The 27622-nt window shown below is 47.4% G+C and overlaps 1 protein-coding gene across 4 annotated transcripts in view; it reads left to right on the top strand.

Annotated features, from left to right (window-relative positions):
• Fyn (FYN proto-oncogene, Src family tyrosine kinase) overlaps positions 1-27622 on the top strand; it is a 195564-nt gene that overhangs the window by 144972 nt on the left and 22970 nt on the right. For 2 of the 4 annotated variants that reach the window (XM_036168604.1, XM_036168603.1), the window contains 8 exons: positions 2881-2977; positions 9872-9970; positions 12545-12648; positions 13565-13714; positions 16794-16949; positions 19303-19482; positions 21145-21221; positions 21319-21472. In XM_036168604.1, the coding sequence (XP_036024497.1) occupies positions 2881-2977; positions 9872-9970; positions 12545-12648; positions 13565-13714; positions 16794-16949; positions 19303-19482; positions 21145-21221; positions 21319-21472 (1017 nt within the window). Of the gene's footprint in view, positions 1-2880; positions 2978-9871; positions 9971-12544; positions 12649-13564; positions 13715-16263; positions 16429-16793; positions 16950-19302; positions 19483-21144; positions 21222-21318; positions 21473-27622 lie in introns of all 4 variants that reach the window. The other 2 variants (XM_036168601.1, XM_036168602.1) reach the window with 1 other exon arrangement.

The raw sequence follows: 27622 nt of genomic DNA, 5'->3' as shown, positions 1-27622 counted from the left end.
GCCATGAAATGTCGCACCCAGCTATGTGTTTTAAAGTTGAGTTTTGTATGCCAAGACCATTTTCATAGTCTCTCTCTCTCTTTCCCCCTTCCTCCCCCACTTTCCCTTTGCTTTATGCCCCAAGGCTAGGTTTCACTGCCGGGTCTGTTTGCTGATGTAGCTTTATAGCATATCTGGCATACATTCTCACATGTTTTCTTCACTTCTTGTAAATTGTCTCATGCATCTTTTGTCTTCCAAATCCTCTCCCATTGCGTGAACCATGGTAACCAGATATTTGCCATTATTTGTTCCAAAACTGTTCATTACAGAAGTTTAAAAGAATGAAGGCTCTCCCAGCTCTTCTGGGGACAGATGCCTCTCGTCATCTATGACACGTCATGGTGACTGTTTTTTTACCTGGAGAGCTGATGCTCCTGACACTGTTAGGCTCTCTCTCTGTGTGCAACACATGGCAGGGGACTTGGGAGAGGGCACAGTCTCTTCCCAAAGTGCTGTGCCAGTCTCTGCCCCACAGAGCAAACACCTGTGCTCATCCCTGACACTATCTTACCCTTAGATCCAGCTGAATATGAGACCCTCGCCAACCCTCCTGTCCTCCAGGGGCCTGAGAAGGAAGCATACAGGCCCTTTGTCCTTAGAAGATACAGAAGAAAAGGGAAATCTGAAAGTATACTGTGCACACATACAGACACACACACACACACACACACACACACACACACACACACACAGTTCTGCTGTGAGAGTATTGAGTGTTTTGAAGCCCTAACTCTTAATTCAGCAAACAGAATCATCATCCCTGTTCATTCTGAAGTCTATGCATGTCTCATTCACTAAGGTCACCAGCATGGGCTCCTTGTCAAACCTGTGGGTTTATACCGCAGTCAGGATAATCTTAGTGGAAGAGGTCATCTGACTCCTTATAAAATTTGAAGTTTCAAATGCAGTACCCTGGAGCTGGCGAGGTGGCTGAGGGGTTAAGAACCCTTCCTGCTCTTATAGAAGGCCCAGGTTCTGTTCCAGCACCTCCATCAATCAGCCACTTATAACTCCAGTTCAAAGGGATCCAGGTTCTCTTCCGGCCCCACAGCCTCTGACACACATATGGTGCACATGCGTGTGTATACACAGGCAAAAGTGTATACATATAACAATAAATTTAAAAAAGCAAAACCCTAGGATGTTGGCAGATGTGCTTTCTGAGTGGTTTGGTCGTGTTGTGCGTCCCACTTTCTGGCAGATCATCTTCAGTCCCCAGAGGCCACGAGCAGCGTCCACATCTCTGCAGCATCCTTTCTTCCCCCTCCGCCTCAGTGATCGAGTAAGAGGGTTGGAAGGTCTGGCTTGGTGTGGCTGCCTTCCACACAGAGCTGGCTTGGTTCTCTTTTTACACTATAGAAGGAGAGGCATCTGTCCCTGAAATAGGAAGTAAGAGTAGGCATGACCATTGAGACACCTGCCAGACCCCCCACCCTGTCAAAGAAACCTTGCAAAGGAAGACAGTGCCAAGTGAGCCCTGCTCCGTGGTCAGGACATGCCCCAAGACAGGTGAAAAGATGGCTTCTCCTCAGCAGTGGGGCACTCTGAAACCGTCATGGCGGACGCTTTGAGGTGTGTGCAAACCAAACTGAGAAGCCTGATTACAGAGAAATTAAACACTTCCCTCAGCTATCACCTCCTGTGTGACTGCCACTGAACCTCGCAGCCCGAACATGATGCATTTATGAGCTCATGTTTATCGACCGTGTTTCTGTGGGTCTGCATCTGGGAGTGACAGCCTGGTCCACCACCTCAGCATACACAGTCTGTAGTCCGGGTGTGTAGACTACACAGTGTAACTGAAAATGAACTGCTCCTGGCTCATGTGCTCTGGGCAGGATCCAGCCAGTTTGTCGTCACGAGTGCCTTGCCAGCATGGCGCCCTTCTTAATCAGAGTCTGCAAGGTAGTCTGTCTTCTGAAAGGTGTGTCACACTAGGGATAGCCTGTCACTGTCATATCCTGTATTAATTTGAATCAAGTCATTGTGTTCATAAGACAGGGAGGTTGCACACAGGTGTGAGAACCAAGGCAGGGGTCAGGAGCACTGTCCTAGATTCTGCCTGCCAGATGGAGCAAGCCCCCGGACCTAGTGGGACACTGGGCGTGCGTTTGTCTGGTGTGTTTCACTCTTGGTGGTGAACTTCTGTTTGTTTTGAGCTGAGGATCAAACCCAGGGCCCTGCGCACTTGCTAGGCAAGCGCTCTACCACTGAGCTAAACCCACAGACTCTGGTGGTGAACTTCTGGAATGAGGGCAAGGTTCCTTTCCTGGGGGTCAGCAGGTGAGAGCACTGGGATGGATCTGAGGAGGAGTGAGGAGACCGTGAGGACAGGTGAACTCAAGGCAGGAGAAAGCGTTGGCAGTGGGACCTCAAAGCTGACAACCATTGCCACAGCTGCAGACACCAAGGGCAGTGCACCTTCCGCTTGGGGTGACATTACAGAGGTGTCTCTAAGTCTCCCCAGGCCACAGAGGAAGTTTCCTGTTCCACTCACTGGTTTGTGTACTGGAGTTGAATGATAAAATACCCAGGCCTTAACACATGCTTCCAGGGACCATGGGTGGCGGACCATGGGTGGCAGTATGTGCTGCAGACCCGTGTCAGTCAAACCCTACCTCTTCCCCAGTGCTCACCCAGAGTTGCACAGTGAGGCTTCCTCCGTTCCAGGTTTTTGTCATGATGTCCCTCTACAAAGACCCTGGTATAACTAGCCATGGTGTCCCATATTAAATACAATACCTCGTGTTCATCAGCGGTAGATTTCTAGGGATGAGACTGTAGCAAAGATGCGGTTGTTGGCGTTATGAGTGACGACGTCCTTCCTCATCTTGGCAGGAGTGACCCTGTTCGTGGCTCTTTACGACTATGAAGCGCGGACAGAAGACGACCTCAGCTTTCACAAAGGAGAAAAGTTCCAGATATTGAACAGCTCGTAAGTCTGGGGTCGGGGAGGTGGAGGAGCACACTGCCTTTTGGTTTGGGAAGAGGTTCTTGTGGCGAACACATTTCCTATCTGAAGATAAGGAAAGAACGTTTAGCGATACAGCCTGAGTGAATTGGTTGGAAAGAAAAAAAAGGGAAGTATTCCGTGGTACTGTGCTCAAGGACTTTTTACAGCAGAGAACATACATAGTCTGTTTTAGAATCTCCTAATTGTGTGTGTGTGTGTGTGTGTGTGCTGTTGTGTGAGGGGGGTGTGCAAGTGTGTGCATCAAGGTCAGAGGAACTTTGAGGCAGGTCTGTCCTTGAACCTGAATCTCCTGGTCTTCAGCGTGGCTAGCAGCCAGCAAGGCCCAGCAATCCTCTAGTCTCTAGCCACCCCCACAGCACTAGGTCATGAGCTTGTGACAGGGATGATGGGATACATGCACTCCTAGCCACCAAGCATCTCTCCAGCCCCAGGGTCCTGTTTTTGCATTTTAGGAAAAAACCTTAAAAGAGCCAGCCAACCCCCTACACACACACACACACACACACACACACACACACACACACACACACACCACCACCCCTTGGCTGCCCAGATCACATGCTCTCTACCATGAGATGATCTCCACATTTCAGCTGTGAGCATGGGCAGAGGCCTCACACGTCGGGCTAGCAACAGGGTCCTCTCCTTTTCCCAACCGTGAAGCCTGTGGAGAAGGTTCCCTGAGTGTCCGTGCACTGTAAGGAGAAAGCAGAAGCATTTCATCCACATGACAGTGGCTACAAAGTGAGTGTTACAAATGTGACCACGAGGAAGAGCTGTCAACAGAGAGCAGGCAAACTTGGGGTAAAGGTGACCTCCTTTTTGCGCCCCACCTTATTACCTGCAGAGGACAAGCAGCTGTCGATCAACTTTAGGTTCTAAAACACTCCCTCTCTTAGATCTAGGCAGTGCGTATGGATGGGGGAACTACAGGGAAATCCAGACTCCCAAGAAAATGGCAGTGCCAGGCCTCAGCCCCTCAAGGGTCTTGATAGGTGCTCCCCAGTCATTGGAAGAGATGGCCACTGGGACCTGGCACATCAGGGAGCTTGCTCATGCTACCAAGTCTGACTGCCTCTCCTCTGGCTGGATTTCGTGGTAGTTGAAGGATTTGGAACTTGACTCTGCAGCTTCCTCTAAAAAGATGAGCATAGGGAGGGAGGTAAGAGGTAACACCCCAGGAAAGAGGAGGGGTGTGGCAACAGAGGACTCCCTCTAACCTGCGGACTGTCTCCTTCCTGGGGGCACCCCTGGCTCTCAGCCCTGCACACTGAGAACATACCAACTTTTACCAGTAAACCCTAATACCTCCAGAGACACTGTCTACATAACACCGGGGACATTTAAAATTAGGAGCACTGTCATCACCAACAGAAGTGTACCTGTGTGTGCTGTTTTTTTAATTTACTGAAATACATGCAGAAATGTGCATAGAATCAGGCCTGGTGATGCTTGTATAACGGTGTAATTGCTAACTTACTACCTTGCAAACTCACACGGAAAAGTATAAAAATTGATACATTTATGCTATATGTATCTTACCACAGTTTTTCACAAACATCAAGTTTACTGTATTCTCATAAACTAAGCGTGGCTGTGCAACCAGCCCCCAAGTGGAGAGCATTGCCTTCCCCACATCTGCCTCCTGCAGACACAGGAATGTCATAGTAAACAGCTGCCGGTTATTGAAAGCTCCTGGGTGCTGACCATGTGCTGGTACAATTGCTGTCATTGATTCTTCACAGCAGCTGTTGGAGGATGTGTTGCAGCCATTAGGTGACATCTGAGAGCAGGAGGGCACAGGTTAGGGAGCCCAGGGCACAGTCCTGGCAGGTGGCAAAGCCAGGGTGAATTGGAAGGTTCAGAATTCCGAGTGCAGTGTCTGATGGGACCTCGGAAAAGCCCGGCTGCTGCCGTCCACCATAGCTGAAGTATCTGCCAGGAAAAGAGTTAGCACGTTGGCTGGAGAGCCGGAGAGGGAATTCGGCTTTGATCTCTTCCCGTTAGTGATCGCTTATTGTTAGTTTGATTCCCAGATGAATGCTTCTTGTCAGAGTCTGTTGACTGGGTTTGTATCGACCTCCCCAGTTGTACAATATTCTTCAGATGGCAAAGATGGACTAGCAATTTGAGACTCTGTAGGCCTCGGGAGTAAGAAGTAGAAGAGGTAGAGAGAGGCATGTGCGGCTGTGGCCCCCTGAGCACACGCCTGGTGACGGCGTCTCTATTCGGGTTGCAGGGCATGGGCATCTTCCTCTGTTACAGAACGGACCTACAGTGTCAACAAAGTGAATTTTAGAGAAATGGTTAAGGGGAGGATACAGTCTATCCCACTCCGTATTTTTATTTCAATGTTTACAGAGTCCTGTAGCCCTCTGACCCTGTTCTCACAGAAGAGAACATTGCAAAGGGGCTTTCCCTTTAAGAGTGGAATTCCTCATGCTCCATGCCATTTAAGTGCCCCTTTTCATGGCTATGGAAAAGAAAAGTAAGGTTTGTACCACACAATGGTATCTGGAGTCAGGGGTAATAACAGGGAAGGGAAACCAGAGAGGAAAAACAAAACACCACCGAGAGCAGATGGCACAGGGGCCCTCCCTCCCCCGCCGCCCAGCCCTGGCTCTGCACACTGACAGGAGAGGGTGGGGCTCTGTTCTCCTGGGAGCAGCTGCCGCCGCCCCTCTTGTCTGTCCTGCTGACCCGCCCCATAGAGGCCCTCACCCACCGTAGCGTGTACAGGGAGGGCAGTGCTCGAAGGCCATGCCCAGTGCCGCAGGTTGCAGGGTAGTTCTCAGAGTTCTGTCTCAGGGCTTCACAGGCCTGAGCTCCTCCTCACTGTATTTAAGTTCACCTGTTTAATTCCGTTTTCACACTTTGTAACTAGTGATTTAACATCTCGAAACAGCAAGTCCTTAAAATGCAATCATTATTTTACACAGATGAAATCATTGCCCAGAACCCACTGAAAGTTCTTTTCTGTCACAATCAGGAAAAAAAAATTTTTTTTTTTGATTATTCAGATGTGATCAGAGTTGTTACAGAGAGGCTCTCTCCAAGTGAGAAGGACAGTTGGCTAAACACAGGGAGAATCTAGCACTCCGTGGCTGGCTGCTCTTGGCAAAGCCACTTCCTGCCTCCATCTGGGATCCAAGATATCTGGATCCCAGCACCTAGAGCCACAGTCCTGTGAGGGACTTTAAGGACTAGAGACAGGAATGGAGAAACAGAGGCTATTGTATAAAAAATAAAAAATAAAAACTTGGAAGTCATTCTCAACCAGTGTCAGGGGTTAAATTGTGAGTTTGATTCAAAACAGTAAGACAGTATCTCACCAAGTGTGAACTAATACAAAAGCTGCTGTAAGAACAGTTTAGAGAAGTACAGCTTTATAGGCTGGGAAGATGGCCCAGCAGGTGAGGCCCGGAACCTAGTCCAGCTGCTAGTGCCCACACAGAAAGCTGAATGCTGGGGATGCAGACAGGCAGGAGGATCACTGGCCAGTGTCCAGCTGAATCAGCCAGCTTCAGAGTCAGTGAGAGGCGGAGAGCAATTGAGGAAGACACCAGCATCAACCTCAGGCCTCTGTAGACACGCACACACACACTGGCATGTGTATGTGAACATGCATGCATTACACACGCGCACACACACACGCGCACACACACACACACCACGCTCTTGGGTGCAGATTTACTAATAATGATTAACTACAGCAGATCAAGTCAAGAGTGGAAGGGGCATATTAGAGATCCCACTCCAGATCAGCACCATGTGCAGAAGGTATTTGTCGGTGAACTGGTGCTACAGTCTATGAAACAGATTTATTTGTTTGCCTAGTAACCTCTGGTAGATGTTTTGAGTCTTTCTCCTCCTCAAGCCCCAGTGAGAGTGAAGTGTGAGGGAACTGTCTAAAGATGTGACATTTACCTCATAATGCGTTGAGTCTTTGTCCCTGTGTGTTGCTCGGAGGATAGAGAAGGGAAAAATGACCCTGGCTGGCCCAAAAACAGAAGTCCAGGGGACGGTATCTTTCTTGTGAATAAGTACAAACTCTGTGGTATTAATGGCTGACTGTTGGATTCTAATGTGTGATAAACTATTTAGGTGCCTACACCAAACAGCAAGTAATGCTAACTTAAATTGGAACTTGCTTCATTAATGCCGAATCACCGAATAAAACTGGGCTTGTCCCAATTTGCAGCAAGATGTATTGGCTTTCTGACCCCATTGATGCTGACATCACCTAAAATTGATGCTAGCCTTTCTTTCCCTTAACTTAACTCAATTATAACTAAGTTGATAACGGGTTTTGTGCGTTAGAAAGTAAGCTGTGTTCCAAGCACTTGATTTTTCCTCGCCATTTTGGAGCATTTCCCAGGTTGGGGTTGCAGTAAGGAGCCAGTGGGTGATTTTTTTAATGATGAAATGTCTCCATCTAGTGGAGGTTCAGAGCAGTAACGATCATCACTATTAAAATGGAGGTAGTGTTTCCAAAGCCTTTCTCTTAAACACACATAATGAATGGTTAGCATAACTTCCACATATACCTTTAGATGCTAGACTTACAACTATGTATACTCCCGTGGGGCTAGAAATGGGAGCAAGGCCAACTTAAAATGTTACCTTTTTGCCGGGTGCACACCTTTAATCCCAGCACTCGGGAGGCAGAGGCAGGTGGATCTCTGTGAGTTCGAGGCCAGCCTGGGCTACAGAGCTAGTCCAGGACAGGCTCCAAAGCTACAGAGAAACCCTGTCTTGAAAAAAATTGTTACTTTTTTTTCCCTCCTGTGGTGCTGGGGTTCTGAACCAGGACAAACTTGGCAAGCAGTCTGCCACAGAGCACCCCTGGTACCAAGTCGTGAGTTGACCTACAAGACAGAGGGACATGAGTACAGATTGTAGCTGGCATAGACTTCCATGTGCTTGGAAAATGGCATAGCTCTTACATTCTTCGGGTATTTTTATCTATGTAAAATCTTTGATCTGTATAAATATGTCAAAGAATGTGGGCACGATCGAGCTGTAATTAAAGGGCTTTCTGGGTAGAATTACAATATCCCTCTTGTGGTTGATCTGTTTGTTTAATAGGATTAAAAGGAAACACTAAGACACTGAAGAATACATGTGTTCAAGACAGGCTCTCACTCCGTAGCATGGCTGGCCTGGAACTCACTGAGATCCGCCTTCCGCCTGCCTCCGCTTTCCAGGTGCTGGGACTGAATGTGTGCTCCACCCCGCCCAGCCAAGGAACAAGTGTTTTTAAACCTTTAGAACTAGAAAATGGCTCAGGCGTTCAAGAGCACGTGCTGTTCTTCCAGAAAACCCAGTTTTGGTATCCAGCACCCACATCAGCTCACAACCATCGGTAGCTCCAGGAGTCAGAGACCTCTGGCCTCCAAGGGCACTCCACTCACATACACTTAGAGCTGCGTACCGACACACTCGTGCCTGCACATAATAGTAAAAAGGCAAATCTTTGAAGAACACACCTTACTAGTACTTTGGTCTCTTGCGCACAAGTCTGTCATCCCATAGCCACACCCACTTGGACCAGTCACCATTTTTTCCTGTGACTGTCCAAAACCCCGCCTGACTCACTGCTCCTTGGGACCCCTGCGCAGAAGTGTCATCGTAGGGAACCTGAAAAGACTCCAGCTGAATAGGAGGCAGGTTGGAGAGAATGCTCCCCTAGCCCTACGCTGGATTTCTTCCTTGGCTGAGAGCATCCTCAGAGCCCAGCCAAAGGGTGATTTTTTTTTTTTTAAACTAAAGACCTGTGGTTTCTCTTGTTATTTCCAAGGACTAAAGGAAGGCAAGGAGGTGATGCATCTGTAATCGTCGCAGACTGAAAGGCCTGATGTGCAGGAGGGCAACCCTGCCCTCCCACCCACTCCTGACCTCTTTGGTGGAGAGTCACAGTCCACACATCTCACCTTCCGCCCACCCGTTGTTAATGGGAGGAAGCTCACACTCCATCCTTGCTCTTCATTGCACAAAACCCTGCATGAACCCAAGCATGTAAACGCCTGTTTTATGTACAGTGACTTTAAACTGAGTGTTGAAAGTGCCTCCCACCCATGCTCCCCCACTCACCCTCACCCCACGCAACCCCACCTCACACTCTCTGAGCACTTGGCTGCCCTGCCTCAGAGTTTTCCTGCTCCTGCCGTCCAGCTGTGCACTGGCCCACCTTCAGCAGATTCAGGCAGGCTAAAGTTAGGAGTGTTGATAGAATAACCCCAGTTGAAGTGTCCGAGGAAAGCCTGTCTCGCGATGTCCTTGATCATTCTACCTGCAGAAAGCATGTCTTCCCACTTTCCAAAGAGCAAGCAAGATGGGTACACTAAGCATCACTCACTGCACCTCCAAACAGGCTTCCCTCCCCCAAATAGTCTGCACATTTCCCAAAGTAAGCGGAGGCTGCTGTGTGTACTCCCACACACACCTCATCCAAGTTCACCTCCTACCCGGAAAATCACTTTTCTTGCAAGTGCATGCTCCCTGGAGCCCTACATGAGGAAGTGTTTATCTTAGGATCTCTGACCTCGAGGATGACCTTGAACTTCTAGTCTTGCTTCTGCCGTCTGCTCGGTTTGAACCTGGAGCCTCATGACACTAGAGAGCATTACCGGTTCAGCTGCATAATTTCTCCAGAAGGCAAGAGGCAGCCCTGGCTTCAGTTCAGGGTGGTCTGGGTTGTAAGCCATTTGGCCTTCTTCTGGCCTCTGTTAGTTTGCAGAAGGGGAGCAAGACTGCAGAACTGTACAACGGAAGGGTGGATTGCTGCGTGAGTCTGACTGCAGAGTGCCGACCGATGGATGATGCAGTCACGTCTCTCCTCTTCTTCCTTTGCAGGGAAGGAGACTGGTGGGAAGCCCGCTCCTTGACAACGGGGGAAACTGGTTACATTCCGAGCAATTATGTGGCTCCAGTAGACTCTATCCAGGCAGAAGAGTATGTTGCTGTTGTTGTTGTTGTTGTCTCTAACTACCTGCTTTGAAAAGCTAATTGTCACAATAAAGTGCCAGTGACATGGCACAGGAGAGAGAAGAAATTTACCAGTGATTAAGGGTTGAGAGAATATAATGCTGCTGTGTTCCTCTGATTTCTGTCAGGTCTCTGGAATACACTGTGTTAGCCTCATCTTTTCCTTTAAGCCTGTCCATTTTCTTATTTAGAAACTTATATGAGTACCCTAAATGAAAAACCAATAACTTGCTCTAGATTAAAAACTAACGTGGTGAGATGCCAACCGCAGCTTGTGTTATTGAGAGCCCCCGGTGCACCTGCAGTCTGCTCCCTGGGCACTGAGGAGGCAAATAATCACTAAAGATTACACTAGGAGCCTTCTCCCCGGTAATCAGAAATATTGAGAGTCCTGACAAGACATACCTCTTGGCCCCGGGTAAAAGTATTTCACATACAGCAAGTCCCACAGCTTGGAAAATATTGCAGCTGTGGGTTTCAGCTGATGTTTTTCCTTTGAGGTCTCAGTGGTTCTCAGGGCTGACGGACACTGATCAGCAGTAACTCGGCCCACTCTCCCACTGGAGGCAGTTTAGGAAAAGTGCTGAGACTCCAGGCTTCTCAAAGGATCGGTGACTGATCGCTGTTCCTTCTCCTCCCAGAGACATTTGTAGGATGCCAGCAAGAGGAGAGGGCAGTGATGTCCCAAACTCAGGAACTTGACCCCAGCCCTGGGACCTGGCCCACCAGAAAGGGAGAGAAAGTCAGGTGTGCCCAACCTGCAGCTCTCATGTTTAATTCTGCTGTGGATTTGTTGAGGCCCAGGAGGAGGATTAGACTGGTCAGCCCAGCCAATCCCCGGTCCCATCAGTGTCTCCTCCAATTCCTTTGTATTGACGTACTAAGGAGATCGGTTTCCGCTTCTCCAGCACCCAGTGGTTTTGAGCTGTTTCTTCTCCCCTCCCCTCCTTATTATGTTTCATTATCAGTAAATACACGTATTTATACTGAATTTTTATTTTAGGACAGATTTGTAAATATCTCCAATGTCTTTTCAGAATTTAAAACTCATTATGGAATAATATTACTTTGATTTAACTGGAAACCCATTGGCTACGTATTTAAGTCATATTTATAATGATAAGGGTTTTTGATATTTAGGTTTTTTAAATTAGGGTAGCTTTTTCTAATAAAGCCTATAGTTTTTATGTATGCAATTATTAGCATTATGTTAAAGCACCGCTTAGTTAGGTATCCTCCGTGTTCTCCAAGCCCCCTTCGCCACTATTTTACAGAGCATCTTAATTGAGTTATCGGTACATAATCGAGAAAGACATTTCTCACAGATAATGGATGTCAAGTCCTTCACACCAACTATGGCTAGACCGGGATTGTGGAAAATGTTGGCACCTCTCAAGTCACCAGACAGCTGGAATGGTGGGATTTTCTTCAGTTAAATTCTTTCCCTCACAGGAGGGCCAATGGTGAACTTATTAGCTACATTCAGGTGTGATGGACTGAAACTTCATTTTTAAAGCTACATGCTTTCATAGTTAAACATCCTAAAATTTGTTCCTATACACAGATGCTAGTGGAATGCTCCCAAACTCTTCCCTGGGCCCTTGGTACACTTAACTACTCATCTCTAACACAGTAGTGAAATGTGAACCAATTGCCCGCCTCTGGTTAGGGCTCGGCAGTACAGGTGAGGAGACAAAAGACACATAAAGATAGATCCTGAGGTGACTTGAGGCTTCCTACCACAGCACAAAAGAGCCATCAGTTTGTTTCAAGGGAATGGTAAAATGTCTACCCCACCGACTCATTTTTCCGGACATGCTCATTGGCTGTGCACAGATCTCAATTGTGCAGTAAGCTGTTCCTACAGCTGTGTAGAAGAGAGGCCGGGCTGCAGCTCGCAGGCCAGGTGCTGGGTAAATGCTTGTTGAGAATCTGAGCCCTCACACCCGCGGGCAGGAGGAGACAACCAAGCCCGCCTTTCAAGGACAATGGGCGTCTCAGATCAGGGCTAGAACTGCCTGCCTTTCTTGAGAATCCTCATAAGTAGAGCTTGAATGGGAATGTTACCCACCTTTCTTCTTTCTCCATCCTGAGTGAGCTGCTTTTTAAAAAATAATGCTTGATGAATGAGCTGTCTCTCTAGCAGGGCTGCGTCTTGGTATTTCCCAGGAGTTGTAATTACGCTCAGAAATCAAGGGTCTCATAGCTGAGCTGCGGAAGCATCTCCTGCAGGTGGCATTTCAAACAAGGTGGCAGGTTCTCTTTCTGTGCATGCAGGTGGCACTTTTCACACGTGTGCATTCCTGTCGTCCCAGAGGGAAGGAAAACAACCCACGGTTCAAATCGGGTGTTTGGTTGTTTTAAGAATGAAAGAGATGGAGAGAGGCTGGGATCAGGGATAGACTGAAAAAGCACTGAAGGAAGCTGGAAAAAGAGTTGGGGGCTGTGGGGACAACATTAGGGGAGAAGGAGTTAGTGGAGGAAAAGCTGCTTTGCTCAGTGACAGGTGGCCTTATTTCCTTTCCTCCATCTCCCTCACAGGTGGTACTTTGGAAAACTTGGCCGGAAAGATGCTGAGCGGCAGCTCCTGTCCTTTGGAAACCCAAGAGGTACCTTTCTTATCCGCGAGAGCGAAACCACCAAAGGTAAGATCCCCAGACGACGCAGCTGCCTTGTCAGTAAGTCTACGGATTAGTCTTGAGGCCGGAGGGCTTCGCTGTAGTGCACAGGGGTCTTAGCTGGCACAGCCCCTCCTGCTGAAGTTCCCCGGAACTGCAGACGGCTCCAGAAGTGACCCTGGAGCCTGGCTGGCACACAGCATCCCTGCCTCAGATTCGGGTCTTGCTAGAGTGCCAGTGTCTCTGCAGGGAGGTGGTTTTCCTTCCCCTCTTCCCTCTGTTAATAACTCATCAGAGCCCACAGGAGGAGGTCGGTCAATGGGGCAGGGAATGGTGGCCTCTGGCTCCATGTACCATACACTGTAACCTGTCCCTGTGAAGTGTCGGCCAGCAGAGTTCTGGAGCTTCCTTTCAGAGGGGCAGCGCTTCATTTCCTTCTGTTTCTCTGTCATCCCTGTCCTCACCCTCTCTGCCTCCCACCCCCCAACCATCCCCGCCTCTCAGGTACCTACCCCATGGGAAGTGAGACAGGAGACAAGTTCACGGCGAGTCCCCATACTGCTCTTCCCCTCGCCCAGTGTGATTTGGTCTGGGCTGTGTTAGACAACACAAGAAACTGAAAGGAAACTAGAAAGATGGCTGGGAAGTTTTAGTTCCAGGAGTAGAGTCATTTTGTTGCTGACATCTTCTGACATTGGCAGGACAGCCAGGAGGGTTGTCTTTGTCCTGTGACTGAATAGAGATGGTGTGTGTGTCTGTACACCCCCTCCCCCCCTCTCTCTCATATGTGTGCGTGTGCACGTATGTATGTGTGTAAGCATGTGTGTGCATGCATGTATGTGTGTCCTTTTGATAATTACTAGAATGGTCAAGTAAATGAGGCCCACGAGACGGACTGGCGATCCCGGGTGATTGACGCCGCTAATGCTTTGCCTGTCACCAGGTGCCTACTCACTTTCCATCCGTGATTGGGACGATATGAAAGGAGACCATGTCAAACACTATAAAATCCGCAAACTTGACAGTGGCGGGTACTACATCACGACACGGGCCCAGTTTGAGACGCTTCAGCAGCTTGTACGGCATTACTCAGGTAACCTTAATTCTAACCACCTCAGTGCTGGCTGGGAAATGGAAGGAGTGGGCGGGCCCAGAGCCGGGAGGGAAGGGGAGGAGATTTCAGATGGCCCTGGAGTCCCTAAGTGGAGCTGTTTCCTGTGCGCGCCCTGACATCACACCTGAACTAGTGGCTCTGTTGCTGTTCTGCCACAGATAACATTTCTCTCCTCGTGGGTTTTTCACAAGTTCCCCCAAGTAGAAAGCGGTAGTTTAAAGCTTAAAAGTTGTTGTTGTTTTTTATTTTGCCTTTTTTTTTTTTTTTTTTTTTTTTGCCAGAGCTGAGGACCGAACCCAGGGCCTTGCGCTTGCTAGGCAAGCACACTACCACTGAGCTACATCCCCAGCCCCTGTTTTTATTTTCATAATAAAAATCCTTGCAAGTTCTTTTCCTTTTGCCCTCCTGTGATACCGAAATGTCAAAGGAAAGGGAGAAAGGATTGTCCCTGGGCAGGCTCACATGAAACATCCCTTGACGCTCGCCCTGAAGTGGGCGTGCACACACATCCCTGCATTTCATGACCATTTGTCAGCAGAAGTAAATCTGTGTTCACTCTTCCACAGGATGCTTCCTACCCAGGCTTATGTATATGGCCACAGTTCTATTACCGCTATTGTGACCTTCTGTTTTCTTCTGTGAGGCAGGGTCTCACTATATAGGCCTGGTGGCCTCAAACTCAGAGATCCACCTGCCTCTGTCTCCTGACTGCTGAGATTAATGGTGTGTGCCACCACACCCAGTTGTTGTGATGACATTAAACGAAGATTAGGCTGTCATCACACCAACTGATAGCATTCTTTTGTTCTTGGCAATTTAATTATTGGATATATGTATATGTGTGTGCATTTTATCTAAGTATGTAGCTTCATGTGCAGTTGTTTAATGTGCTCTGCTTGCTTTCCTTGGTTAACAGGTGTGTCCCACTGTACAGTGCGTGTGCACATCAACCCCACCCCTCGCTGTTTTCCTTTGAGATAAGGTCTCACTTGTAGCCCTAGGTATCCCAGTGCTCATTGTGTGGCCCAAGGTGACCTTTTGGAGTTACAGCAGTCCTCCTGGGTCAGCCTCCTGAATTCTGGGATTACAGACAGGAGCCACACCCAGCTTTTTTACCCCACATTGAAAAATATTTGTGCTATATTGATCCTGGCCATTAATGAGCAATTGAAAAAATTAACAGTACCTGAGTAGCCAATGATTCAGGCATTAGCTCTCTGACTCTACATGGATTCTAATGAAATATTGAGAGAAATGGAGCAGAAAATCTCCCTGAGCTTCAGAGATATACACAAAACGCCTGCGTGTTATAAGGATCTTTCAAATGCTGCAATATATTTCATTACAGGCAAACATCAGCAGGTTCCCCAGGGTTTGGATCATTTGAAAATAGTGTACTGGAAAGGGCACCTTAATAACATCATAAAGCTGGAAGGAGAGAGCGGATATGAAGAACAATAGACGTTTTTTAATCTCAGGGAAAAAAGTCTATCTTGAGCTAGATTTGTTTTTAGATTGGCTTTTCCTCTTTCCTCTTTCTCTCTTGCACGTAGAATGCCTTTGAAACACTGACACATAAATAATTTGCTGCCTGAACATCTCAGAACTAGATCCCATCAAAACGAAAAGTGACTAAGAAGCTAGGGGTCCCCAGAAAAGAGGCAGCCCAAGCTTGTGCTGTGCATCTGAGGCGCTTCCAGGGACATGGAGGGCTCTGCCCGCCCGACAGCCCAGGCTCTGTGTGGCTTGCCTCTGTCCCTGGGGCTTGTCCTCTGTTGACATTTAGTCCACCTCCCCTTACCTGTGCTAGATTCTCAGAGTATATTCTTTTCTAAAAGGGAGGAGGAAAACCTGACCTCCTGGTAACCGGAGCAGTAGCCCCATTTCCCTGTCCTTCATGTCCTTAAGTTTCTGTGAATGTTAATTTCCACTCTGCATTTGAATCCAGACTCCTAATTATCCGCAGGAAGCTGTTTAAAGGTTGTGTTTTCATGTTTATTTGTTTTGAGTGGAAAATTGCCCATAAAAGCAGTGCAGGTACACAGGCCGGTAGACCAGAACCAGAAGGACAAAGCAGTCCCTGAAGAACGTGTGACATGCTTTGCCTGCTGCCCGGTGTGCTCCTGAAGCCCAGCAGACCAGAGTTCTGTGGAAGGCTCCTAGGCCAAAGTCACATTTTAAACACATTTGTACCAGGGAGATTCAACCCCTAGGCCATCTAGATATCAGACGGGAAAAGGACAGTCACATGTTTTATTTTTATGTATGCACTTTTTGAAATTAGCAAGGTTATTTTCAGAATTCCAGCATATGTGTGCTGGTCCATTAGACTAATGTGCACAGGAGCCAAAGCAATCTGCACCTGTGTATACGGAGCACGCCAGGGGAACTGCAAAACCCACGTCTGAAATGCCCTCATCCGCCTCCAGCGAATATGTTTGCTTGTGTTTGTCAAATCTCCTGTGGCCTGTGCTACTGTTGTTACATGTTCTGCTCTTCTCTCCCTCACCGCTGCCCTGCTCCTTCAGAGAGAGCCGCAGGTCTCTGCTGCCGCCTCGTAGTTCCCTGTCACAAAGGGATGCCAAGGCTTACCGATCTGTCTGTCAAAACCAAAGATGTCTGGGAAATCCCTCGAGAATCCCTGCAGTTGATCAAGAGACTGGGAAATGGGCAGTTTGGGGAAGTATGGATGGGTATGCTGAGACTCAATTACTCTTTTATTAGCTTCCTCGTTTGGGAAATCCCAAACATCAAAGATGGAAGGTGAAAATAAAGATAGTTTTTATGATCGGGAAGACAGACTGTTTGAATTACTCAATTTTTATTTTTAAAAAATTGGAATCTCTCAAAAAGATCGAAAAGAGCGAGAGTGGCCGATGGCTCAGGTTGCACTGTAGCTGGTGGAAGGAACATTCCAACCTGCAGTGTCTTACCCTGCATTGCCAGCTGCAGATACTGGCTGAATGCTGCCCTCAGGGCGTCACCTTCCATCTTTCCTAGTGCATGCATGATTCTGGATTATAAGGACTGTTTTCTTTATTAATTCCCTTTCCTGTAGAGAAAGCTGATGGTTTGTGTTTTAACTTAACTGTGATTTCATCGAGTTGTACCCCACAAACTTCTGGATTGGCTAAAGATGCTTGGGAAGTTGCACGTCATTCCTTGTTTCTGGAGAAGAAGCTGGGGCAGGGGTGTTTCGCTGAAGTGTGGCTTGGTAAGGCAGAGGGCACATTCTGTTTTGGCTGCATCTCAAAGCCAATGAAAAGGACAGTATTGAACAGAAATGCATATGTGACCATTGGGACAAAGACCCTTAACCTGTGTAACTAGATGGGCGTCACGCCCGGGTTTGCAGAATGTGGTGGCACCTTGCTGTGTTCATCTGTCCTATTTCATGTGGTTCGTTAAACACCTGCAGATAGGAAGCCACACTGTGAATGTGGTGCTTTCTCTTCCTGTGGAATGGGACGGTAAGATGCTGTGTGTGGGCAGCTAGAGAAAGGTCATGGGCCTTTTGCATGCCAAGCCTGGGTCTAAACCCTTGCTAGATGATTAAGTATAAATATGAGCCTGTTTAACACCTCCGAGCCTCAGTACCTCATCTGTTAAACCAGAGTCATAGCTGCTGCACTGGACTATTTTGAGGATTATATCAGACATGTTTAAACTTCCTTGTAGATCTTAGATCCATGCACACCGTTCTTCTTGTGCTTGTCAGTAATGCCGACTGCACTGGACCCTTGAGATGGCATTTATAATCTTCTGGGTGAGATGCAACTTTGCTTACAGACCACAAACTTAGATCCCTCCCAAAAACATCTGTCCATAAAATAATAACAAAGTATTGGGGCCTCCCTTCCTTAGAGTCTAAAAGGATATTATAAACAGGTATGTGTGGTCTCCAGGTATAATCCACAGTAAGAGTTAACGTAATCAAAGTGTTTGAAGCAGAGCAGGTACCATGCAGACACACAGAGCAGATACCATGCAGACACATAAACAGATGCCCAAATGGACAATAGAAGTACACAGACATGCATGTATGTATGTCAGCTACTATGCATGTTATAATAGTGAATCCACATTAATGTGCCCATCCCTGTCTGACGTTATCTCAAGTATTATAAAATCTGCTTATATAACTTGTTCTTCATCATCTATCCAACCTATAATTGAAGTTGTAAGTCCTAAGGAATTTCATCAGATCACACAATCAGGAAGAATTGGACAGACGCTATAAGAAATTTTATCTTCCAACTTTTGGAACTATCAACTTTAAACCACCATTACAGAGCACTAAAGTGTTGTCTCCCATAGAATGGAAGAGTTGGGATAGAAGCCTAGACAGTTACCTGAACTAAGAGAGGAAGAGCGCACTGGGCTTAAATTGGAAAATGTTAACAGTTAAATCACGGAGGCCTCTTAAAAGTTGACAGAGTTCCCATTTACACTGAGTGGCAGATATTTTCTGAGATAATAAAACTTGTTAAGCCACTAGTTGTTTCATAGGTTTTTCCCCCCCATAGGATACGTGTTGTGATTGTATGTTTAACAGAATAATAAATGCTTCAATATACAGGCTCCTTAGATCTGAAATCAGGTTACACGTGAGTCAATCTTGGTTTGAACCTGTATTCTCTTTCAAGTTGTAAGCAATATAGTCCGAACTTAGCAGATTTTTATTTTCCCTTTATAAAATTGTCCTTCAAAGTCATCAGTTAAAAATGGAATAAGCCAGAATTTTGTCTTTTTATTTGAGAACCAAAAGAGAATGAAAAGCTAGGCCATTTCTGTATTTTACAGATGAACTAACTGATAACTAGACCGGCCTCACCTTTGGGTCAGCTAAATTTTTAAAGAAGTATTTAAACACAGCATTTAAATACTTCCCTTCTTTCCTTGCTGGTCTTTGGTTTGGCAGTCCACCTGCTAGAAGCCATTGTTCTTGTGGCTGACTCTCCAGAAGCCTGAGGAATTTACCTTGCTTGGGGAAGTGTGGGCAAGGAGACGGTGTGCTCCTCGCCTGTGCTTCTGGGCACATTTAGCATGGCTGCTGAAGGACTCAGTCAGGTAACTCATCCCATGCAGATGGTTGAAAGCCTAGAACCCATTTCCAAGCATCCTCGGTGTGTGGCCATATTTTTATGAGGGCACACCCTCTAAGATGGAACTTCATCTAATTTCTTCCAGGCTTTTCCTGTTATCTGAGGGGATAGCTATTGGATACCCAGGCCAATTCTTAAATCCTAGACTCTCATCACTTCAAGAGCCCAGAGCTTTTTGGTGTAAATTCACAGTTAAATGGATGAGCCATAATAAAAACTGATGTATAGCAAAGAGAAATTGATTCAATAATTAGTGAATTATTAAACAACTATGAGTAAACTCATTTTTCCTGTTGAAATACATGACTGAGTCCTTTGCAATTAATTGTCTTTGCTCATAAGAACCATTTAAGATTTTTTAAAACTTAAAGTCTGATTTTGTGTACATAGTTGCTAGTCAAAATTATTTTTCTCATGAAAAGAGTATCTTTGGGTTGACTTAGTCTTGTGGGATGTTTGTAGGTACCTGGAATGGAAACACAAAAGTAGCCATAAAGACTCTTAAGCCAGGCACAATGTCTCCGGAGTCCTTCCTGGAGGAGGCACAGATCATGAAGAAGCTGAAGCATGATAAACTGGTGCAGCTCTACGCCGTTGTATCTGAGGAACCCATTTACATCGTCACGGAGTACATGAACAAAGGTTGGACAGTGTTCTCCTTCCTCCTCCTCCTCCTCTTCCTCATGCTGGCTGCAGGTTGCAGGGACTGTTATTTAGCCCCCAGTTTCTACATGGGTCAGGGATTCCCATCAGGAAATGCCAGCTGTGCTCACTCAGGATAACACTTAGAAAAGGAGGGACATTGAGTTTGCCCCCCAGATTCTTGAGAAGTAGTTTTGCCTGTTGCACATCAGGAGTGTTCCTTGCATAATTAAAACATCCATTTTAAGCTGGGCTGTGGTGGTACACGCCTTTAATCCTAGCACTCGGGAAGCAGAGCCAGGTGGATCTCTGTGAGTTCGAGGCCAGCCTGGTCTATAGATTGAGATCCAAGACAGGCACCAAAACTACACGGAGAAACCCTGTCTTGAAAAAAAAAAAAAAACAAAAAACCCACCCATTTTATATCAGAGCTAATGTAGAGGGCTATAAAACCTGCTGCCATTTTCAATCAGTGGCTTCTGTTACATTTCCCTTTTTAGGGCTAAATAATCAATGGCAAACAATTGGTGGGTTAATTCGGGCTTCAGATCAACATCTTTCTCCCCAGTTTTCTTTTCAAATGTCAGGTGAAGAAACAACATGCAGTTATTCCCTCCCTCCCCTCCCTGAACATTCATGGATTGGCGCACACGTGTGCATGTGTACATCATTATAATCAAACCAGCATTGTTGGGGATGAAGCCAGAGAGCACTTTGTTTTGGAAAAATAAATGAGGCAAACAAGAAGCAGCCTTAAAAGGCCGTGCATTGTACTTTAGAAGACACTAGTGTAATTTTTCTTTTCTCTGTACTCTCTTTTAAAATATAATTGGAATTTTTTCCTGGCAGATTGTTTGCCCTTTGGATCCAGGGTTATTTTGTAAATAGCTTTGTGATTAAAGCATTTAAAAAAAACAAACCCACTGACGGCCATCATGTGCCCCCAGCTCCTGCAACTGATTATCTCCGCCTTGGTGTCAGTTCTGGGCCTCCTCATGTAGCTTCCAAGCGTGGCTCTGCCTGTTTGTCTCAGATGTCTGAGGCAGAGGCTTGGCTGTTGGGATCTAATTAAGAAGCTCTCTGCCCCACATTCTTCAGACGCTGCATTCACAGCTTCAAACCTGAAAATAAGTCAGTGATTCTAAAACTCTCCAGTACTAGAGTCACCTTGAGGACCTCTGGAAACAGGGGTGTCTGGGTCTGACTCCAGAGTCTCTGATGCAGTCGACGGAGCCTGGGCTGGAGCCTGAGGATGTGCACTTCCGGCAGTACCATGTCCTCAGTGCTCACTCCCCTCTGCAGGGGTGACGGGGTATGTGTGTGTGTGTGTGTGTGTGTGTGTGTGTGTGTGTGAGACCATGGTTCGGTTCCTGACATACCCTTTCCTCCTCGTGACAGAAAAGGAGATGAAGTTCATTTCTTCTAGTTTTACCAAACTCTTTGTCCTGAGAAACAGAATAATTGCTATTTATTTCCAGACGCTAAAACTTGCTTCTTAAAACCTGGAATTGTTTCTCTGCTTTTTATACAAACCTTTCTTTTTCTTTCAATGGTACTGTCCCATTCAACTACCCTTTACTGACAGTAAGGAAATCAAATACAGCCCACAAGGAATTTTGGCCTTTCCGAGTAAACTAATACTGTTTTATGCTTCATTCATAGGAAGTTTGCTTGATTTCTTAAAAGATGGTGAAGGGAGAGCTCTGAAATTGCCAAATCTTGTCGACATGGCAGCCCAGGTAAGCCATGGGGTACCTTGATCAGGTATGGCTGTATTGACATGGGCACATGAGGGGTTGTGGTGTAACGGCTGTGCCCTCCCCTCGGTTCCCACAGGTTGCTGCAGGAATGGCTTACATTGAGCGGATGAATTATATCCACAGAGATCTGCGATCAGCAAACATTCTAGTGGGGAATGGACTAATTTGCAAGATTGCTGACTTCGGGTTGGCACGGTTGATTGAAGACAATGAGTACACAGCGAGACAAGGTGGGATCCCCTGACAGGCTCCTGACTGCATCCTTGCTTTGCACAGCCTTCCTCCTTACTCGATTTCTTCCAGCTGCCCCTTTTTTTCCTCTGAGCTGGCAAGAGTATGACAGTTCTCTGGTGGGGGTAGGGAGCCCAGTAAACGGGTGCAGGACTGGTTTGGTGAGCGGGTGTCTACCCCCATGGTCCACTTGCCTTTCTGGAAGTATCAAGGTCCACAGTGCTCTGCTTTTGGAAAAAGAATGCTCTGGGAAACCAAGTTATAGCTCGTTCCCAATCAGTCATGGCCCAGCAGAAAGCAGGTGACACTCTTAAGGAAAGACTTTAATAACAGTCTTTTACAAAGGAACAAGCAGGGACTCAGAACACTGAGCACAGTACAGTGCCTCAGAGCTAATATCAGGACAGCCAAGGTTTGGAAGGTAACAGGAGTGGGTAGCACCAGAGTGAAGGTGCCTTCTAGTAGAGGGCCCACAGAGGCACAAGGAGGCTGATCCTGACCTCTCTCTGCAGCTGCCTTCCAGGGCCCCCGACCAGGCCAGCCTCAGACCGAAGCCTTGACAAAGCCTCGAGTTGAGAGCAAAGCAGTGAAGGGAAAAGAGGTGGTCTGGAGGAACTGGATGGTGGCAGTTCCTTGGAAAGCCCTTCTTTCTTTCTTTGCCTCTACCCAATCCTTGCAAAACTTCCTAGACAGTCTTTATGTAAAGCACATACCAAACCAGAAGCCAGCCCACTGGGGTGACTGTATGTGAGTTAGTAGCACTCCAGATGTCAGGAAGGAATTCCCGAGGGTGTTTTCTGCCTTCCTGGTTGTTCACATGTCCGGGTGTGGAACAGAGTGAGGAACTAACAACTGTAGAGGGCTTTCTGCCTTTTAATGCTGCAAACTCAGCAGAGGGTAGGTTTCATTGGTGATATTAACCAAAGCCTGGTCACCTGAGCCAGGCTGAGCAGTAACTGGAATATATTGCAGGATGGTGCTTTCTACAATTTCGGAATGAATAATAGCCATTTCACTCATTTCTAGAAGCTTCTTTTCCTAGTTCTCTCTCCTTTTTGTTTTTAATGCCAGTTCTTTCCTTCTTTCATTTGACTCAGAACGGAAGTATGATGAGTGATAAGGGAAAATGTCAAACCAGCTCCTGCCTGCTTACAGATACTGTCCAAATGCTCCATTTCATGTTGGGCAAGCAGCTCAGCTACTTGAATTTCTCCAACGAGTGGCATTGCTTGTCCTGGAGCCTATGCCCACACAGCAAGCCTCCCTAGGGATCATGTGGGGAGGGGCATGGACACATACACACACCCAGAGCTGGGGAACACAATGCAGACATGACTTTGGTGACACAGTATGCCAAGAGGGTCTGAGGGAATGTGAGCAGAGCCCTGGCCCTAAGGAAGAGCAGGTCAAGGTTGATAATCTGAATATTTGACTTAGCAGATGGTCCCAGTAGAACCCAGGAACTTCATTCTGTGTGAGAGAAAATCTCGGTGGCAGAGGGGGCACTACAAGACTGTTTTCTCACTTTTAACCAGACTTTGGACTCTGCAGAGTCTGTAGTTAACACCCTTGATCCATCCATAAATGAGAAGGTGGCAAGGCAGGGAGCCAGCAGATGCTAACAGAGGTACTGTTGGAAGGGCCTGGCTATCATTCATTAGGGTACCTAAAACAGTGGCCTTAAGTGACTGGCACCTCTCATGTGAGCTTCTGCTCTGGAACCTGTCCAGGACCCTCAGACTGGCCATGCCACCTTCCTTCCTACATCCCTCTCGGGACTGCCTTTCGGCCCTGCATCTCCCGTCACATCCCGGTCACCGTCTGAGCTCCTTTCCAGGGACCAGCCTTAATCCTTTGTTCAACATTTCCTTGACTTTATTCCCCAATCCTTCCCTCTTAGAACATTGTTTCTTTCTCTCCTTTACCAAACCAAACTCTGGGATGGGATAAGTAAGAATTAGATGAACTGGACTGTGGAAGGAGACACCGTCTTGAAGCAGAGAACAAGGAGAGGCCAGGGCATTTGTGGAGCCGGAACTGCCTGACTTTCAAGAGGCAGGAAGTAGACTCAGAAAGTTAGCAGTCCTTTGTACGAAGTCCCCGAAGCTCGCCAGTGAAAGACCAGGATTTCAAAACAGTACAGGCATGCTCTTGAGCTGTGCCCGTGTCTCTCATTGAGACAGTGAATCAGAGACAGAGTGTAAAAATGGAGAGAATTAGTCATAAGTCCTATTTCCCCTTGATTTTATGGAAAAAGCCTGCAGGGGCAACCTCTTAAACTCACACGTGTCAGGGGACTAGAGAGAGTTTCATTTTCCAGCCTTGGATAGCCCAGCTGTTCCTACAATTCCTCCACTGGGTCGGCCCCGCCCTGGCCTCTCCACTAGATAGAAAGGTCCGGCGTGTATTTGCCAATGTATTCTGCAGATGGCATGTGTGCTGCATGCCGACGTTCCTGCCGGGGATTAATCAGCTCCTCTAGACAGCTGGTCCATGTGCCTGATAATATTTGCAAGTCGGGTTTTATGTCACCCGCAGGCCACAGCCGTGCCGCATCTTGATTGTGGGAGGCAGTGTTCTGAAACATGTGCCAAATGTAGCTATTTTAGGACCGGGAATGATTGTTTGCAAAACAGTTGTGAGTTCCCCGTCTCAGGGTGCTCTGAAATGTCTGTCACTACACACAGACACACCAGGCAACAAGGTGGGACAGCGCAGGGCACAGGCGTCACTGCAGTGTGGAGCTCTGTTACAGGGCTCTCCTGTGCTGTTGCCTCCTGGAAGCCCCACACTCACCCTCCCTACCCTGGCTTGGGAGCAGAAACCTGCTGGCAAAGGGAGGTTCAAGACCAGCGCCTAGGAAGGTAATCCTCAACTGACAGCATTCTAGAAGCAACTAGAAACATTTGGGATTCCTCGTAATTACCTGGACATCTCACAATTAGATCCAGTTCCTGTTTAGTCATAAGCTCAGCACTAAATTCTGTCCATCTGGATTTTCTTAAAGAATCCATGGCAGGTATCTGAATGCCTTGTTTATAAAAGGGACTTGGCTGAAAGTTGTTATGAAGACACCCAGGCCAAAGCCAAGGCCTGTACCTGTGTAGCCTCAGCTGCCCCTGGGGCTGAGAAGGGAAGGTCTCTTCAGCCCAGGATTTGAGACTGGCCTGCGCAAAAGAGCAAGAAAGGAAGGAGAGGGGAAAGATGGAGGAAGCCTCAGGGCTCATAAGGGCTAACGTGAGGAGGACCACGGGAACATCAGAGTCAGGCAGTGAAGCCCAGCAGTACCACCCACTGACCTGGGGCCCCAGGCGAGCTGTCTTCTTCTTCCATGGGCGCTTGCTTATCTTCAAATGAAGATGCATCTTCCTGCTCAGTGTGCTCTCACATTGTTTAACGCAGCCCCAGCTTGTGGGAACTGGCCGCGGTCACCGCCGTTCTTGTGTCGCCTGACACTGGACGAGAATGCTGGAGAACAAGCAGATGGGTAGGGCAGCCCTGGAAAGACCAGTCACTGTGCAGGAGAAAGGGAGAGCCACCAAGACCGTTCCCAGAGGCGGTGTGGGCAATGGTGAGGGTGGAGCTGGCAGTAGCGGCAATGAGAGAGTGTCTAGCTCTTAACTTCTGAGAGGGAGGATGAGCCTGAGTTGGGTTGGCTGCATGTGAAGTATCCATGCTGGTGCATCTAAACCCAGAGAGACCAGCCGGGACGCCTCACCTGAGCCACAGCCGCATGCTCCAGCTCTCATCCTCCCCCGTCACCTCCACCTTCCCCTGGGCTCTGCTGACAGGCACCTCCCTATTCCTGTTCCCTTGATCCTTCCAGAAGTTACCACAGCCCCCTCCTGGGCCCAGGGCAGTGAGACACCTCTGTCTCCCCTGTCCCAGTCCCCGGGCCATCATTTTCTCACAGAAAATGAGAACGGGTAGAATTCTCCACAGACTCTGTCTTTCTTCCTGAGCTCCCAAGTGGCCGAGGACTGGCCAATGTCGACTTGAACCCAGCACAGTCAGGTCTGTCCAACACATTTTCTTTTTTTTTTACAATTTACATTCATCCAGTAAAATGGACGAATCTGGTATGTAGCTGAGAATATTTTTCTATGTGTAGGTAGTCCTGAAACCACGTCACAGAGGAAGACAGACCTGTGAAGACTGTTTCATTCCCCCCTCCCCAGAGAGGGCTGTTTTCTCTAACTACCGCTACAAATTCATTCTGCCCGTAAGGGAAGTCCATGAGTGTGACCCCAGATTCCTTTCTTCAGTAACCTACCACTTCTAGGAATAGTATCATCTGCCATGGCACACTGGTGGGTCTGCCTCCTGTCCCATCATTCTGCCATGACACTCTTGCTTCCTGTGACAGTTCTTAGCTTCTCACAGCAGACCGATACTCCACTGAGCACACACACCACAGCTGACCATCACCGTGCTGAGGAACAGTGCGGCTAACTCCACCTGGGACCATTACAGATGAGGCTTCTGGGTGGAAAACACACCCCTATCTCCTGCACTGTTGGAAGGGCTGGTCATGGGCAGGCCTAGATTGGCAATGGCCTCATGGAGTGGTAACACAGACTTAAAAGCCAGATGCAGTCATGTCACTTACCTGGGTTAGAAGCCAGGACCCCAAGGATTAAACCACCTCTGTCACTGATAAGCAGGGAACCATAACACGAATTTCTAATTGGTCTTATTAAATAAAAAACACGGAACCAGATACTGGGGTGAACACTGAAAGATCAGAGAAACAGAACAAGCCACAGCCAACCTCTCCTCGCCAGTTCCTCAGCTGATCTTGTTTCCTCAGACTGAAAGCCTCTTGAGTCCTCGCCCTAATGGATCTCAGCTAAACTGCTGCCCAAAAACCTAAAAGCTTAAAAAGCCTAAAAGCCCCTAGTTCCTGATCTTCATGCCTTATATACCTTTCTGCTTCCTGCCATCACTTCCTAGGATTAAAGGCATGTGTCTTTCTCAAGCAAAGACATGAGATCTCAAGTCCTGGAATGAAAGACTTGTGCCACCATGCATGGCTCAGTTCCCAGTGTGGCCTTGAACTCACAGAGATCCAGATGGATCTCTGCCTCTGGAATGCTAGGATTAAAGGCATATGCTACCACTGTCTAACTTCTATGTTTAATATAGTGGCTATTCTGTTCTCTGACACCCAGATAAGTTTATTGGGGTGCACAAAATATCAACCACAGGGTACCCTCAAGCAAACCAGCTACCTTTTGAGCCTCCTTTTTATCCTCTGTAAAGTAGATAATAATAGTAACTACCTCACAGGAGTAGTATGAGAATTAAGTAGCAGTATATAACAATGCTTTGAGGGTGGTAAAATACAAAGAATTATTTTTATGACCTTAACTTTTTAAGACATGTTTTACACACACACAAACACAGAGGAGAGAGGGGGGGGGAGGAGGGAGGGAGAGATGGAAGAGAGACAGATAGATAGATGGATGGATGGATGGATAGATGGATGGATGGATGGATGGATAGATGGATAGATTGGAGAGAGAGAGAGAGAGAGAGAGAGAGAGAGAGAGAGAGAGAGAGAGAGTGTGTGTGTGTGTGTGTGTGTGTGTGTCATCATTTTTAGCCTAGGCCAGTCTATTTTATCTGGACAACCAACATTCTGGTTCTATCCACGTGTCCCATAGGACCCTCTGTCCTGAACTCACCTGCAAGTCAGCTAGCCTCTGCCATTCCAATGTCTTGTATAGACCTTTATTCTTTGCTCCTGTTAGGAATTATCCATGGTTGGTTGTGGTGGTGCATACCTTTAATTCCAGCACTAGGAAAATAGAGGCAGGCAGAACTCTTGAGTTTGAGGCCAGGCTGGTCTACATAGTGAATTCCAGGACAGCCAGGGCTATGTAGAGAGACTGTCTCCAAGAAAGAAAAGGAGGGAAGGAGGGAGAGAGGGAGGGAAATGAACCATGCATGGCCCCAAGCTGCAGGCATGTGTGTTTTTTATTTTTATTTTATTACAAAAACGTGCCACTGACATCAGGTGGACGTGCTCAGCAGCTTTACACATCAGCACATGTGCACATGGCTGCTTACATTCATGGACCCTGGCTAGCAGTTCTTCTGGACACCACTAAAACAGATCTTGCTGCTCCTCTATGGGGACACTGGCC

This window comes from Onychomys torridus, chromosome 19, assembly GCF_903995425.1.
Source record: "Onychomys torridus chromosome 19, mOncTor1.1, whole genome shotgun sequence".
Classification (NCBI taxonomy): domain Eukaryota; kingdom Metazoa; phylum Chordata; class Mammalia; order Rodentia; family Cricetidae; genus Onychomys; species Onychomys torridus.
This window is presented reverse-complemented; position numbering and strand designations above follow the sequence as displayed.